This window comes from Manacus vitellinus, unplaced genomic scaffold (assembly GCF_001715985.3).
Source record: "Manacus vitellinus isolate BGI_N305 unplaced genomic scaffold, ASM171598v3 scaffold_48_pilon, whole genome shotgun sequence".
Lineage (NCBI taxonomy): Eukaryota > Metazoa > Chordata > Aves > Passeriformes > Pipridae > Manacus > Manacus vitellinus.
In genome coordinates, this window is record NW_021940593.1 from 320,577 (window position 1) to 333,163 (window position 12,587).

General features: G+C 43.4%; 1 protein-coding gene across 7 annotated transcripts in view; it reads right to left on the reverse strand.

Moving 5' to 3' along the window:
- Positions 1 to 12,587, reverse strand: part of JMJD1C (jumonji domain containing 1C) — a 163,711-nt gene that overhangs the window by 23,744 nt on the left and 127,380 nt on the right. For all 7 annotated transcript variants that reach the window (XM_029962634.1, XM_018079920.1, XM_018079919.2 and 4 more), the window contains 6 exons: positions 9,709 to 9,833; positions 8,323 to 8,466; positions 8,012 to 8,204; positions 6,257 to 7,929; positions 3,059 to 3,231; positions 551 to 2,754 (listed from right to left, as the gene is read on the reverse strand). In XM_029962634.1, the coding sequence (XP_029818494.1) occupies positions 551 to 2,754; positions 3,059 to 3,231; positions 6,257 to 7,929; positions 8,012 to 8,204; positions 8,323 to 8,466; positions 9,709 to 9,833 (4,512 nt within the window). The remainder of the gene's footprint in view (positions 1 to 550; positions 2,755 to 3,058; positions 3,232 to 6,256; positions 7,930 to 8,011; positions 8,205 to 8,322; positions 8,467 to 9,708; positions 9,834 to 12,587) is intronic.

Here is a 12,587-nt window from a genome sequence, read left to right on the forward strand (position 1 = left end):
CACCATGTACTACACATGCTAGTTAGGAGTGTGAAATGACACTCCCTTAAACCTTTCATTAAATTAACCAAATCATAACAGTGGTATCAGGTTCTCAAGGAACTGTCTCTGGCTTTCTGATCAAAGGATGAATTAAAACTCAACAGTAGAGAATCTCTCCCTCCAGCAATGCTCTAAAAATAAAGGCATTAGATCTTAAAATAAAAAAAGCCTCAACATATATTTGTGTCTCAATACATATATATAGTTGTGCCATTTAGCACAACTATATGCACCAGCCTGCTCAATTCTGACCGACAGCATAAACCAGTTTGTTTACTGCTTATTTTTAGGCCAAGAACCAGTTTGTTAACATAGATATAAAAAATGCTGTATTTCTTACACCATGGCATTTCAAATGGCCTTGAGACAGATAAATCTGGCCCTACTCATTTACACAGGTATGCTTTTTAACTCTTTTCCCAGCTATCGTGCATGACAAACCCTCCAGGATTATCAGCACTAGACTTCACATTAGTCTGTGTCCTCCAGATCAGATTAATATACTCACTGCTGTTATTGCTGCTCTGCAACTTCAGCTTGCTTTTCTCTTTGGCGCTCCTGCTAAGGACACCATTTGGTTTCACTTCTTCCTCGGTATCACCCTTTTTTTTCTGCAAATCATTTTGTTTCTTTTTGTAAGTTGGCTTGGGCTGCCGTTTAGTCCTTTGCTCTGACTTGCTCTCGCTTTCATCAGAGTCACCGCTTTCAGAGCCAGACTCGTAAGTTCGTTTTCCTTTTCTCCTTGGGTGCTTCTCTTCCTTCACAAACTTATCTGCCAAGATTTTGCTATCTATGTTATTTTGCAAATCATTTGATGTAGAAGCTATTAAATTGACAGTACATGGCTTAATAATTTCTGAAACACTGTTCCCTGAATTCTCTTTTTTATTAGTGTTTTTATCTTCCTCTGAATGCCTTGTTAGCCAAGCCTTTTTCAGTTTAGTGTGGTAGTTTGGCTGACTCGTCTGGGAAGTTTGCCCACTGCCTACAGAGTTCGCTTTGTTTATTGTATTACAGACGACACCACTGTCTAGGGAGAGAGAGGTTGAAAATGTCTGATTTTTCACAGAGTTGGACTCGGCCTCACTGGTGTTACTACTTTTAAACTGAGCTGCAGCCAACGCCGCCTTGTGCTTTTTCAAATGGACAAAGTCGGTGGAGGTGGAGAATCCTGAGCTGGGCTGAGCAGCGCTGCCAGCAGCGGGTGTAACTGGAGCTGGAGTGCTGACCTTGCATTCCTGGGCCTGCGCCACCGCCTGACTCCCGGCTCTCGAGGCCGGGCACTCCAGCGCTGTGCACGCCAGGACCGTGCTCGATAAGGAGTAAGTCACTTCTGAGCTGCTCCAGCTCGACGCGCTTGTCGTCGTCGCTGCTGATGCGGTGACATCCGTTTTGGTGCTGCAGATGATAGTTGTGGTGGGGGTGGCAGCACGAGGAATGCTGCCTTGCGAGACAGCTGGAAATTTCTTTTCATACTGTGTGCGAGCACTGTCTGAGTTCATATTTGGCAGAATGACTCTTCCAGTCTCCCTGGCTTCCGCTGTTTTCAGGCAATCTGCTTGATTTGTCACAGCTGAAGATCTCTCACTAGCTCGATCTTTGGAAGCAGGCTGCACTACTGCTACACTGTCGTACTTTGTGCTAGAAGAAGGACGCACAATAACAGATGCCATAGCAGACTGCGACTTTCCACTCATTCTTTCAACGTGCCAATCCGCTTTTTCGTTATTTGGGGCATTATTAGACTTCCACATTTCTGATACGTTCTGTTCAGAAGTGCCCTTGTACACAGTCTGAGCTTCCTTGGGCTCAGGTACTAAAGTTGGTGGTTTCTGCAGCTCCTGTATTTTGCCACCACCACCAGCATTAACGGGTTGAACGGGGGTTAGAGTTGGAGGTGAAAGGCTGCTATAGCTGCTTTCCTTCTTCTCCAGGTTCTGGTGCACAGGAGGGTGGAACACAGGGGCTCTGTGCAATGCAGGCATACTCCGGAGTGTATTTGAGGATGAGACTGACAACTGAGTAGGGCTCCTGCTGTCACTTCTGAAAGAATTTACAGAGTGAGACTGCACTGACTGTGAAAGCTGCTCGGGTACCTTGCTTGTAGAGCCTTCGCTCTCTGGTTGGTGCTTAATTAAAGGTGGAGGTTTTGAAAGAGAAGAAATGTAAGAAGGGAGAGCCTGGGGACTAGCTGCTGTTGAAGGACAATTAGTTTGTTTATCAACATATGCCCCTGAAGCTTCCTTTGATAGGTAGGATCTTGGAGGTTCATTTACTACACTGTTAGACAAGGTAGTGAAATAGTTACTCTGTGGCAAACTCTGTGGAACCGAATGCTTCATTTTATAGAGTTCTGACACAGAGCGTTCAGCATCTTTGTCGTATTTCACCGAATGGCTTTTGGGACTTGAAGATAAGGATGTTACCCTGGAGTAGTTCTCTCTCTCTCCCTCCAGCGCTTTTATTTTAGCTGTGAAAGGAGCAACTTCAATACTTTCTTGGAGTATCCGTCTGTGTTCTTCTTTGTATTTGCTCAGTCGTTCCCCAGTCTCCTGTGGTGGCCTTGGCAGCTGGTTCAACATCGGATCTGCAAAATGTCTGTGCATATGGCTCTCCTTTGCTGCCTGCGTTCTGCTCTGCTCCAGCTCAGTCTTTACTGGTGCAGTGGTAACAGAACGCAAAGGTTCAACAAATGCCTTCCTCTCCAGTTCTCTGTTTGAAAAGGTTAAGCAAACACAAGTCAGTCTGAATGCAGTGCAATGTGCCAGACAGAAGACCTTTCTTCCCATGCCCGAACAAAGTTATCTAATAACACAAAACCCCACTTTTCTTTATATTAGGTACAATTTTCAAGTCTTCAGATGGCCCGTGAATTGCAGTGCCATTATAAATCAACAGGGCAGCACACCGACAAGCCTGTCTCCACCCATGTCTACAAATAAACTAAAATGAAGCTTGAAGGTAACACCACCTGCTGAAATGTACCCTCTCACACCGAGTTAAACAGCAAACTTACTCTTTGCGATGCTCTACAATACTTTTGGACAACGGAGGGCTGGAATGTGTTGTCAGTTTGAGAGGCCGCAGGGGATCTGCGCTGGATGGTCGCACGGGAATGTGACTCAGTAAACCAAGGCTGTCAGCTGAGGTCACTGGGGTGGGCTGGTGTAACCAGGGGCTGGGAGTATTCTGTTAATACCAACCAAAACAAAAAATAAAAACACATTTCAAAATAATCATGGGACCACAAGGGTCACTGTATCAAGTCCTACTCAATGATCAGAGAAAAATAATGGATTCCAGTATGAAATCATATCCAGTAAATAAAATTTAACATTTAAGTCACTTTTCTGATCAACTGGAACAATGCAATTGTACTTCCCCGGACTTGTAGCATACAAAACAGTTTACACATTTCAGAAGCGTTCTTAGAACCACTTAATTTTCAAGTACTCAGGATGAACAGTTAATTCTAAAACAGCATCTCAAGTTCATCAAAATTAACAAACCAATGACAGCCTGACAACACTTAAGTTCAGTTATTAGTAAGGAGACCACAACTGCTTCAATGAATTGCAAGAAGTATTTCTTTGAAGATACAAATATGGCTTAATATTTCAGGAAGATAACTTCATCTCCAGCTTTATGACAAATCTCAATACAAGGGCTATAAGTAACTCCTTCCTGGATGTTCCTTTCTTCCCCCCAGCCAAATGATTATGATAATCCTAATTAATCTGCTTTATTTAGCCAGGTATTTTTATTTGGTATGATGATCACCATCACACTACTAAACCATAAATGTACACACCTGCCATACTGTGCAGCATGGCAAAGCCACAGTACATACAATTTTGTGCTCTGTACCTAAATACTCCAAAGGTGGGCAAAACCAACCTCCTTGTTTACACAGACACACTACTAAGTCTTAATTTATGAAACTGTTTTTTAATCTACTACTTTCTTAAGGTTCTGTTTTCTTTCTTCTCTGGAACTTGTGTAACAGCCTGCAGGAAAGACCAAGAGCAGCTCTCTGTCTCTCCCCTTTCCCTGCCTCCTCTGCTTAAGAGAAGTGCGTGCAGCAGTGTGGAAAAGCAGGGCACCCTGTTCAAGTGGGGCTCAAGTGCCAGGGACAAGCCAAGAAGGGGGACTGAGACAAGAGTGAGCAGCGCTTTCACGTGCACCCCGAAGCCTCTCGGTGCTGCTCGATCCCCACCTTCTTCTCCTCACCAGTCCATCCCCCTCCTTCTCCCCAGGCTTGGCAACTCCCAGTCGGGAACCGTTGCAGCAGAAGGGGAGCCAAGAGCTCTCATGACACACACACAGAGCACAGGATAGATCTGCAGGTGCTACGACTTTGAAGTTCTGATTTCTGTATTTTTGAATATTTAAGCAACCGCTTGGGTTTGTGCGAGCAGTTTTAGTACACACGTTTCCTGGGCCAGGAGTTCCCACGCTGTGGTGTTCCCACGAACAGCCTGTAAGCTGCATTAAGGTATTATGCAAAGAAGGCCTGTCACCTTCTCCCTAGAGGAGCCGGGGAACATCTGCCTGAGCACCAAGCATTGCTCAAACAGCTTTGTGACTCCACCTACAGCATCTACGGCCCGGCCCAAAGATGGGAGCTGCCACAGCCACCCATGGACAGGAGGGAAAGGTGGGCTTGGGGCACACTTCCCTCAGCTCACAGACACGGTTCAGCCCTGAGCCAAGGGTGGCTGCTGCTGCTGCTCTTACAGCTGAAACACAGATCCCTTTCTGTGATCGTGGCATCCATGCAAACCGACCTCGGAAACGCCCATTCTGGGTTTCTAAGATCTATTTAAAAAAGGCCTCCAGTGCGAGAGCCAGGAGACAAGTCACCACAAGACAATTGCCACATATCAACATAATTAAAAAGCTACGTGCCTCGGAATGCAGGGCTGCATACTTCAGGCAGCCAAAGTGAAAACAACATCTATCATAAGTTCTTTAAAACGGACTTTAGTATGGGGTGGAGCAGGTAGCAACATGAAAAGATAAATCCACCTATAGTTTTCTCTAAGGCTTTTCTTCTCTGCTGCATTTGACTTTATCACATTTTAGATCAAACTTACTTCATATTACAAGGCCAACTCAAACCGGCTGTTTTGGGAAAGACTGAGCCACAATGGTTTGGCTTTTCTCAAGAATGAGTCTGGGGAAGAATAGCTTTCCCCATGATGAAAAAGCAAAAAGTCTTTATAACCATTGAGGAACTCCAAGCTTTGACACAAAGGCGTACAATTTGGCAGAAGGACCACTGTCAGCAACACGCCTTTTGTGGTCCCTGTGAAAATCTGCCCAAATTAGGCCAAGTTGTAAGCCTCTAAAATCAGTGTGCACAAGCTCAGTGGAGATTTGATTGAAGCTGGCGATAAAGCTCTCCGAAGTTTCTGTCTGCACTACACATGCTTCATCTTACACTATTCCTCTGAGGTGCCTGCAATGAGCATGCCATATCCCAAGCCTGCAGGAGCTGAGAAAACTTTTCCTGTAATTGCCACGTCTGCCTGCCAAACCCCGCCGCCGCACTGGGCAAGATGAAAAACACAAACCATGTCTTCTGAGACTTCAGTGGTTGTACTCAGCAAACAGACAGAGGAATCACCCTGACTTGAATACAGAGGAGTAAAAAACAGATGGGAAGGCAGGGATGTATGTCAACAGGAACAGAAGGGGAGAAAAGATACGCTAAGAGAGGGTACACAGATAGGTGTAAAGACAAGAGAAATGGGTGTAAAGTGCAAGAAAGATTTATAAATGCTAGAGTATTTATCTTCAGAACTTCTGCCTCAATCTTTTGCCATTACTCAGGGAGCATACACAAAATTTCACTATGAAGACAATTGTCCTACCTCTCCTAGTGTTTCACTTACCCAATGGTTTACACAGTTCAAGGTAGCAAATATTTACTCAGTGAACTTGAGTTCCCAAACCAGCTGGCTGACCTCGCCTGGTCATGATCTAAAACCAAACATTTCGTCTTTCTTCAGAAGTCTTAAGAAATCAAGGTCTGGGAAAACTCCCTGCTCACATCCACCCTGAGACAATGGTTACTGCTGGAGTTCCATTCCTAGCTCTCTGCCTACTCAAAAAACCCACCATGACAGTACAGTCGGTGTGACACAAATTACCACATCTGGGAGACACCAGGCCCAGCTAAATACGTCATTAAGAAAAGATCTCAACTTACCCTTCTCAAGGAAGCCTCCGCGTTAACAGGAGTTTCTGGGTGGACCCATTTGGAGGAGGGCAGACCGAGTCCTGAGTAAGCATGTGTTCCGTTTGGATACTGCCAAATAATTGGATAAAGCCCTAGCTGATTATAGGAAGCAGAAGGATGAGCTTGTCCGAGAAGATGTGGAGACTGGTGTTGTAACATCTGTTGCTGCTGCTGGTGTGCTAATGCCAAATGGCTTAAGCTGCTGGCATGAGCAGTCTCTAGTCGCGGGTGGGCACCCAGCAAGGAGGCAGCAGGCACTCCAGGCAACACTGCGGGGAGCAGATGAGGGTGATGGACGGAATGGTGGGAGGCGCTACTAAGGGGGTGAGTGTTAATAGCGGACAAGGGAGCCTGAGCTGAAGACCCAGCGAGCAGATGGGATGAACCAGTTAATGCAGGATGATGAGCATTTGGATTTAAACAGGTTCGGTGGGATGAGGAATGCAGAGGATAATTATGCTGATGCAAATAAGGTGAAATGTGATTAGTTCCTGTTTCTTGTCCAATCAGAGTGGGGTCCCTGTATACTGTGAAATGTTCATTCTTGTCAATGATAAGAGGACTTTTAGTAGCTTCTAGAGCACTAACTCTAGCTGGAACTGGATGAAAACTAGACCTAGGCAAATCATGATCAGTTTTATTGGCTGACCTTGTTAATCCAGTAGCATGGCTGTTTTGGGAACTAACCTTAGACTTCACAGTATCAGAAGATTGGGTGAATTTAGGCTTAACATCAGGTGACTTTGTTTTAGGATGATCAACTGAAGCACTAGATTTTGACTTCACAGAATCGGGGGCTGGACTTTGTTTACGCAGTTTACTCTCTTCTGCTAGAGAAGCTACATTTAACGAAGACATAAACGAGCCATACTGCACTTTCTCTTTTTCAGAATTTAAGTGTTCATTTACTGGCAACGCTTTTACAACCCCAGGTTGTATCAAATCCGTTTTAACAACACTGTTAACCCAACTTTGATCAGCTTCCTGTTTTCTTGCTTCAAGGAAATTTGCATTTGCAAACTGCTGTTTTAAATCGCTGCTGTGAGATTCTATTTTCTGAACCGTTTGCAAACCAAAGGTACTTGCAGCATTATCCTGGTTCTCCTTTTCAGAGTTGTTTTTATTAGTAACATCAACAACACATTTTGGAGTAGGAGGTCTGGGTAAAAACTGCTCATTTTTTAACTCTGCAGTATGATGTTTTTCTGCATTACACTCTAGAGCATGTACATCCTTGGCATTCTGCTCATAAGGTGTTGGCTGCTCTCCTGCATGGAGTGAAGATTTTTCCTGCTGATCCAAGACTGATGACTTCAGCCTTTCTGTCTCTTCATGGTTTTTATCCTCCTGTACTTCATCCCAAGGAGACCGTCTATCCGTTAGTGTCTGTTCTACTCCCTCAGTAGGCTGGGATTTTCCTTCTTCCCCATTTATCTTTGAAGTGTTCTTGCTTTTTAACTCATTTTCTGAATTTTGCTCTGAGGATGAATCTGTTAATCTTTTATTCGAAATTTCCGAGTCGCTGCTTTCAGAATAATCTGAGATATTGTCTGTCCGCAGTCTCTTCATATTTAACTTTTTTTCATCCTCTTCAGGTTTTCTTCTTTTGCTAAGAAAGTGTTTATTTTTGGTTTTGGGATTTTCTGTAAAAGATAAAAACATGTCTATCACATTTTCAGCCTAATACAGTTTTAAGAAGCTCTCCCTCCCTTTCCCTGCTTTTACCTCCTCGACCTATATAATCATATCTTTCGTCTTTCATCTTCTCTTCATCAGGTATGCTGCTATCAGAGCCTTTCCTCTTGTTTGGCCGAGTATTCCTCTGTTGCTGGTGCTGGTGAGAATTCTGTTTTGGTGCTGCAGTTTGGGAATTCATTGCTGGTCTGGGACTATTTGCTTGTGCACGTGTATAATGACCCTAAAAATAATTTGTGATTAATGGACTTAAATGCAATGTTAATTAAGTGTCTTTAAACATGTATTTTTAACATTCTCAATATATGAAAATACTTAGGTAAAAAGATAAATGTATCTACATGAACTGTGTTGCTGTTCTGGTTGGAACGAGACCGTCGGCGTGAAGTGATGCCAATATTTTCACCTTTCAACAAAGAGTGAACAACATCATCTAGAAAGGTCATCTGAACCATAGAAGGATCAACATTCTGAGGTTCTAACACCTGGTTTATGAAGAAAAAAAAAAGAGAGAGAGAGAGAAAATAACAATCAGCAGATGTTCAGACAATACCCTATCTGTATTTTCTGTATCAGTGTTCACCAGTCTATTTTGTGTGCTAAAGACTAATCAGAGAAAAGCCTACTTAATCCTGACAAGCAGAACTGACATATGACACAACAAAGGCTGGGAACAGTGTCAAACTAAAGCAAATGTGTCTTTACATATCATAGCAAAAATATCTTTTTTTTTTTTTAAAGAGAAAGGACCCCACCACCACTTCTTTCCCTCCCTTCCCTGACCTGCAAATTTGAGATTAAACTGAGCTATTCATAGAATAATACCTAAGTAGCAATTATGATACACAAGCATTTTATAAAATTTATTTCATATACTACAAATTATATTGCAGAAGCACATTACAGTATTGCTTCCAACAGAAGCAAAACTGCTGCAAGAAGGGAACCAAAATGACCGGAGGCAAAAATTCTAAAGACTAGTGTTACTAGTAAGGAATATCATAAAGCAGGAAATGCTAACCAGATCTTCAAAGAATGTGGCACAAAGTGAAAAAAATAACACTTAGGGAAAATCAATTAGAGAGAATTAAGGGAAAGAAGGTATTTGAGTACCAGACTAGTTTTTATTGTCACACACAAAATTTTGTCAGTCATTTCAAGGCAGATAGGTCATTCCCTACATTACTACTGAGTCATTACTCTCCTGAAGTAGAATTCATTACTGCCACTAAAAACACCAGTATTAATTCTTTTTGTAACATCAAATTCAGAAATAAAACTGAAACCCACCACACTAAATATAAATTAGGGCTGTAGTAAATGCTTAATTCAACAAATGGCTATTTCAATTACTTGGAAAAAGTAATTATTATTACTGCAGCGCTAAAAGATTTCATCATTGGGAAAGAAATTCCCAACAGAACTGACAGGGAAGACCAGTTCTTAAAACCAGATTGCTTCACTTCAAAGCCTTCACTAGGGAAGTAGCAACAGCAGAAGGAATTCTAGACTGGCACTAATCATATCTCTGTCCAAGTGCTCAGCTCCGGGGGGGGGGTGCAGTCGCGGCCCAGTGCAGTCGTGCCGTAGTTTGAGCGCAGTGACACCCTCGCCCTGCTGGAACCAAACAGTTCCGTGGGTTTCTCAGTACCAGTGACAGAAATTAAGACCTCCCAGTGCGCAGTTTGCTCGTAGCTTGTTTTCTGGGTATCCTCTATCAAACTCACCTGGTCATTCATAACAACCATAGTGCGGGTGAAGAGATCATGGTGAGTGATGATGCCAGTGAACCACTGGGTGGCAGAATCCTGTCTGTACACTCTCACCCTATAACCATTTAAGGAGTACGGACCTTTGGAAGAGGAAGAAATAAAAAAAACATTGAGGAATTAAGAAAAAAAAAAGGCATACATGGGTTTTCCTGCCTGTTTTTTTTTTTTTTAAGCTTCACAGCAAACATACAGTGCTCATGGCATGAGGAGCAAACCACAGCCAATTCTGGCACAACACTGCCTGTGGATTTTATTTGATTTCGGAAGACATTTTGAAATGTAAATGGCACATATAAGTATGCTTTAAGGTCAATTCAGCTAACATTTTCAACATACAATTTTCTTCTCTTAACTAAATCTTTCTGCAACCATGATGACACATGATGGGAAAACTCCTGCCTACAAACAGCAACCACAGAAAAGTAATCCGAAAGGCTAGAAAGTGGCAGCAGTGGGTTATACAGAAGCTATTTAACAGGCTAGTCACATGCTCAGCTGGTTTGCTGGTAAAAAGATTTAAATCTTGGTGGTTAGGCTCTGCATCTGCCAAGTCTTTCCCATAAGTGACCACAGAGTTTCTCCCCATTACAGCAGGCAGAAAGGCAGCTGAGTGATCCCATGCCTGCTATGGCCACACAGAACACTCAAGCACACACGGTATGAAGACTTCGGCTCCTGTTTTCAGGAACACAAAGACACCTCACACACTTTGTAAAGCTCAGTTTAATTCACTTCCAAAAGCCAACAGGCATGGGGAGACAGTATGATACAGTACCTACTCTGGAGTCTGTTTCAAGACACGGAAATTGAGATTCAACAATTTTATTCATGTTCAGTGTCTCAGTTGATCCCTGGGACCCTAAGCTTCGTCACACTTGATGTTTATACAACATTTTGTCCGACCAAGCAACCCTGCCACCAAGTTCAGTTCCAACCGTGTGGGTTTTGCTACTTCTGCAACCAAACCCCAGGCACATAGGAAGGGAAGCAAAACCACTCAGTGACAACCTACAAACAGCCTAACTTAAGTGATTTAAGAGTGCTTAGCTGCTGAACCACACAGGCAAGGCCAAAATTCCCCTGTCTTTCCTAAAGATCATTTTTTCCAAGCCCTGCCTAGTACATTAAGCAAGCTCAAACATCTGCAGGAAACAGGCCAGGGACCTCGCAGGTGACAGCTTTCTCTGGTAAAAATCAGCCACCTTCACACAACTGGGTCCAACTCTGCACATGACTGTGTGTGACCACAAGGATTGTTTTTAATGTCACACTTCCAAGTGGTCTTAAGGTTTAATTCTGGAACCTTAGCAAGGCCTTCTGAAATACCTTTTGCATGTGATTGTCTAGGTTTTAAAACCAGCTGGGAACAGAAACGCCCTTCTCACCACCATCCACATCACTCGTGGTGCAACTGACACCTCGAGACCTACTGAACTGCCTGAGCCACCGGTGTTAACTCACCCCTGGAGCGTGTCTCCACACACTCAGCTGCACAGACAAGGGTCAGAAATGTGCCAGTACAGGCGCTGCCAATCACACATACGTATGGGCAGGAAAAAGAGGAAGAATCCACAAGCTTAATGTCTCACATTCCTGGTCTTGGACCAGACAGGGTTCCCGTGGGGACACATTTCCTGATGGTTTCTCTCCAACTCTTACTCCATATGCCCCTGCAAAACGCCTCCAGCTCAGCTCCCACACTTCTGGCTGCCTGACCCATCCACATTCTCCACATCTTGAACTTTTAATGGCTGTCCCAAAGCTCTGTCTTATTCAGACAGTCCCAGTAAAATTTTGCCTCTGTCTCTGTGCAGATTTGCCATTCCTACTTTCCTATCCCAGCTCCTCCTCTCTTGCATCCTACTGCTAACTGCACAATGATTTTTAGTCCCTTGCATAACCAGAACCAGCCTCTCCCCAGCTTCTTGTCTCGTTTTAGCATTTAAGATTCCAGGCCCTTGGCTTCTAAGTCCTTTCCCAGTCTTCTCAGCTTACAAGCTCCATCCTTCCTTCTCCAACAGCTTCCAGCTTCTCCTACTCCTCTGCACTGACCCAGTGCCAATTTCTTTCCTCTTACTCCTTGTTCTAATCTCTGTCTGTCCTTCATCCCAGTTGTTACCCTATCTATTTTTAAAAGAGACTTTATCTACCTTTTAAAAGCAGAGGGTTGGGGTTTTTTCTTACATGCTGCTGGAGTGACAGGAAGAAGGAGAAAGATTAAACTGCAGTCACACACCACAGGCCAGCTCAGCTCCAGCCCAGCCCAGCCACAAGCAGCCATTACAGGAAAAGCCTGGCTTTGTTTCCAGTCCCTGGCTGAATCACGCTTAGCTACATATTGTTTGAACAGCCTGTGCAGTACTATGAGGAAATATGTTCAGGGCTGAAGCACACTCAGCGTTTCGAGAGGATTATTATACACTCAGCCTGAGACTGTAGTGATAATAAATCTAATAGGAAGAAAAAAATAAAACATTTTAATTGTTAAAAATTAAAGACACTTCGCTATGTTCCTTGAACTGGTTTTATTTGTCCCAAAAGCTTTCAACCTGGCCAAGTCTGGGAGGAGCCTGGGGTTTTTTTTTAAACAAGGAATAAACTACTTTCCTGCCAAAGCTACAATCTCTACTGTAGAGCATGCTGCTGTGACTGCTGTCCAAAGGAAAGGTTACACACGGGCCAATTTTTTTACTTTAGTCTCATTCTTGTAAATAATTGGACTGGTTTAAACTAAAATTCTCCCTCCTCAAATTGGCATGTTTCTTTTCAAACATCTGGAATCTGATTTTAATGATTTTATCCAGCCCTCCTCTTTCTTCAGATAAACTGCATTT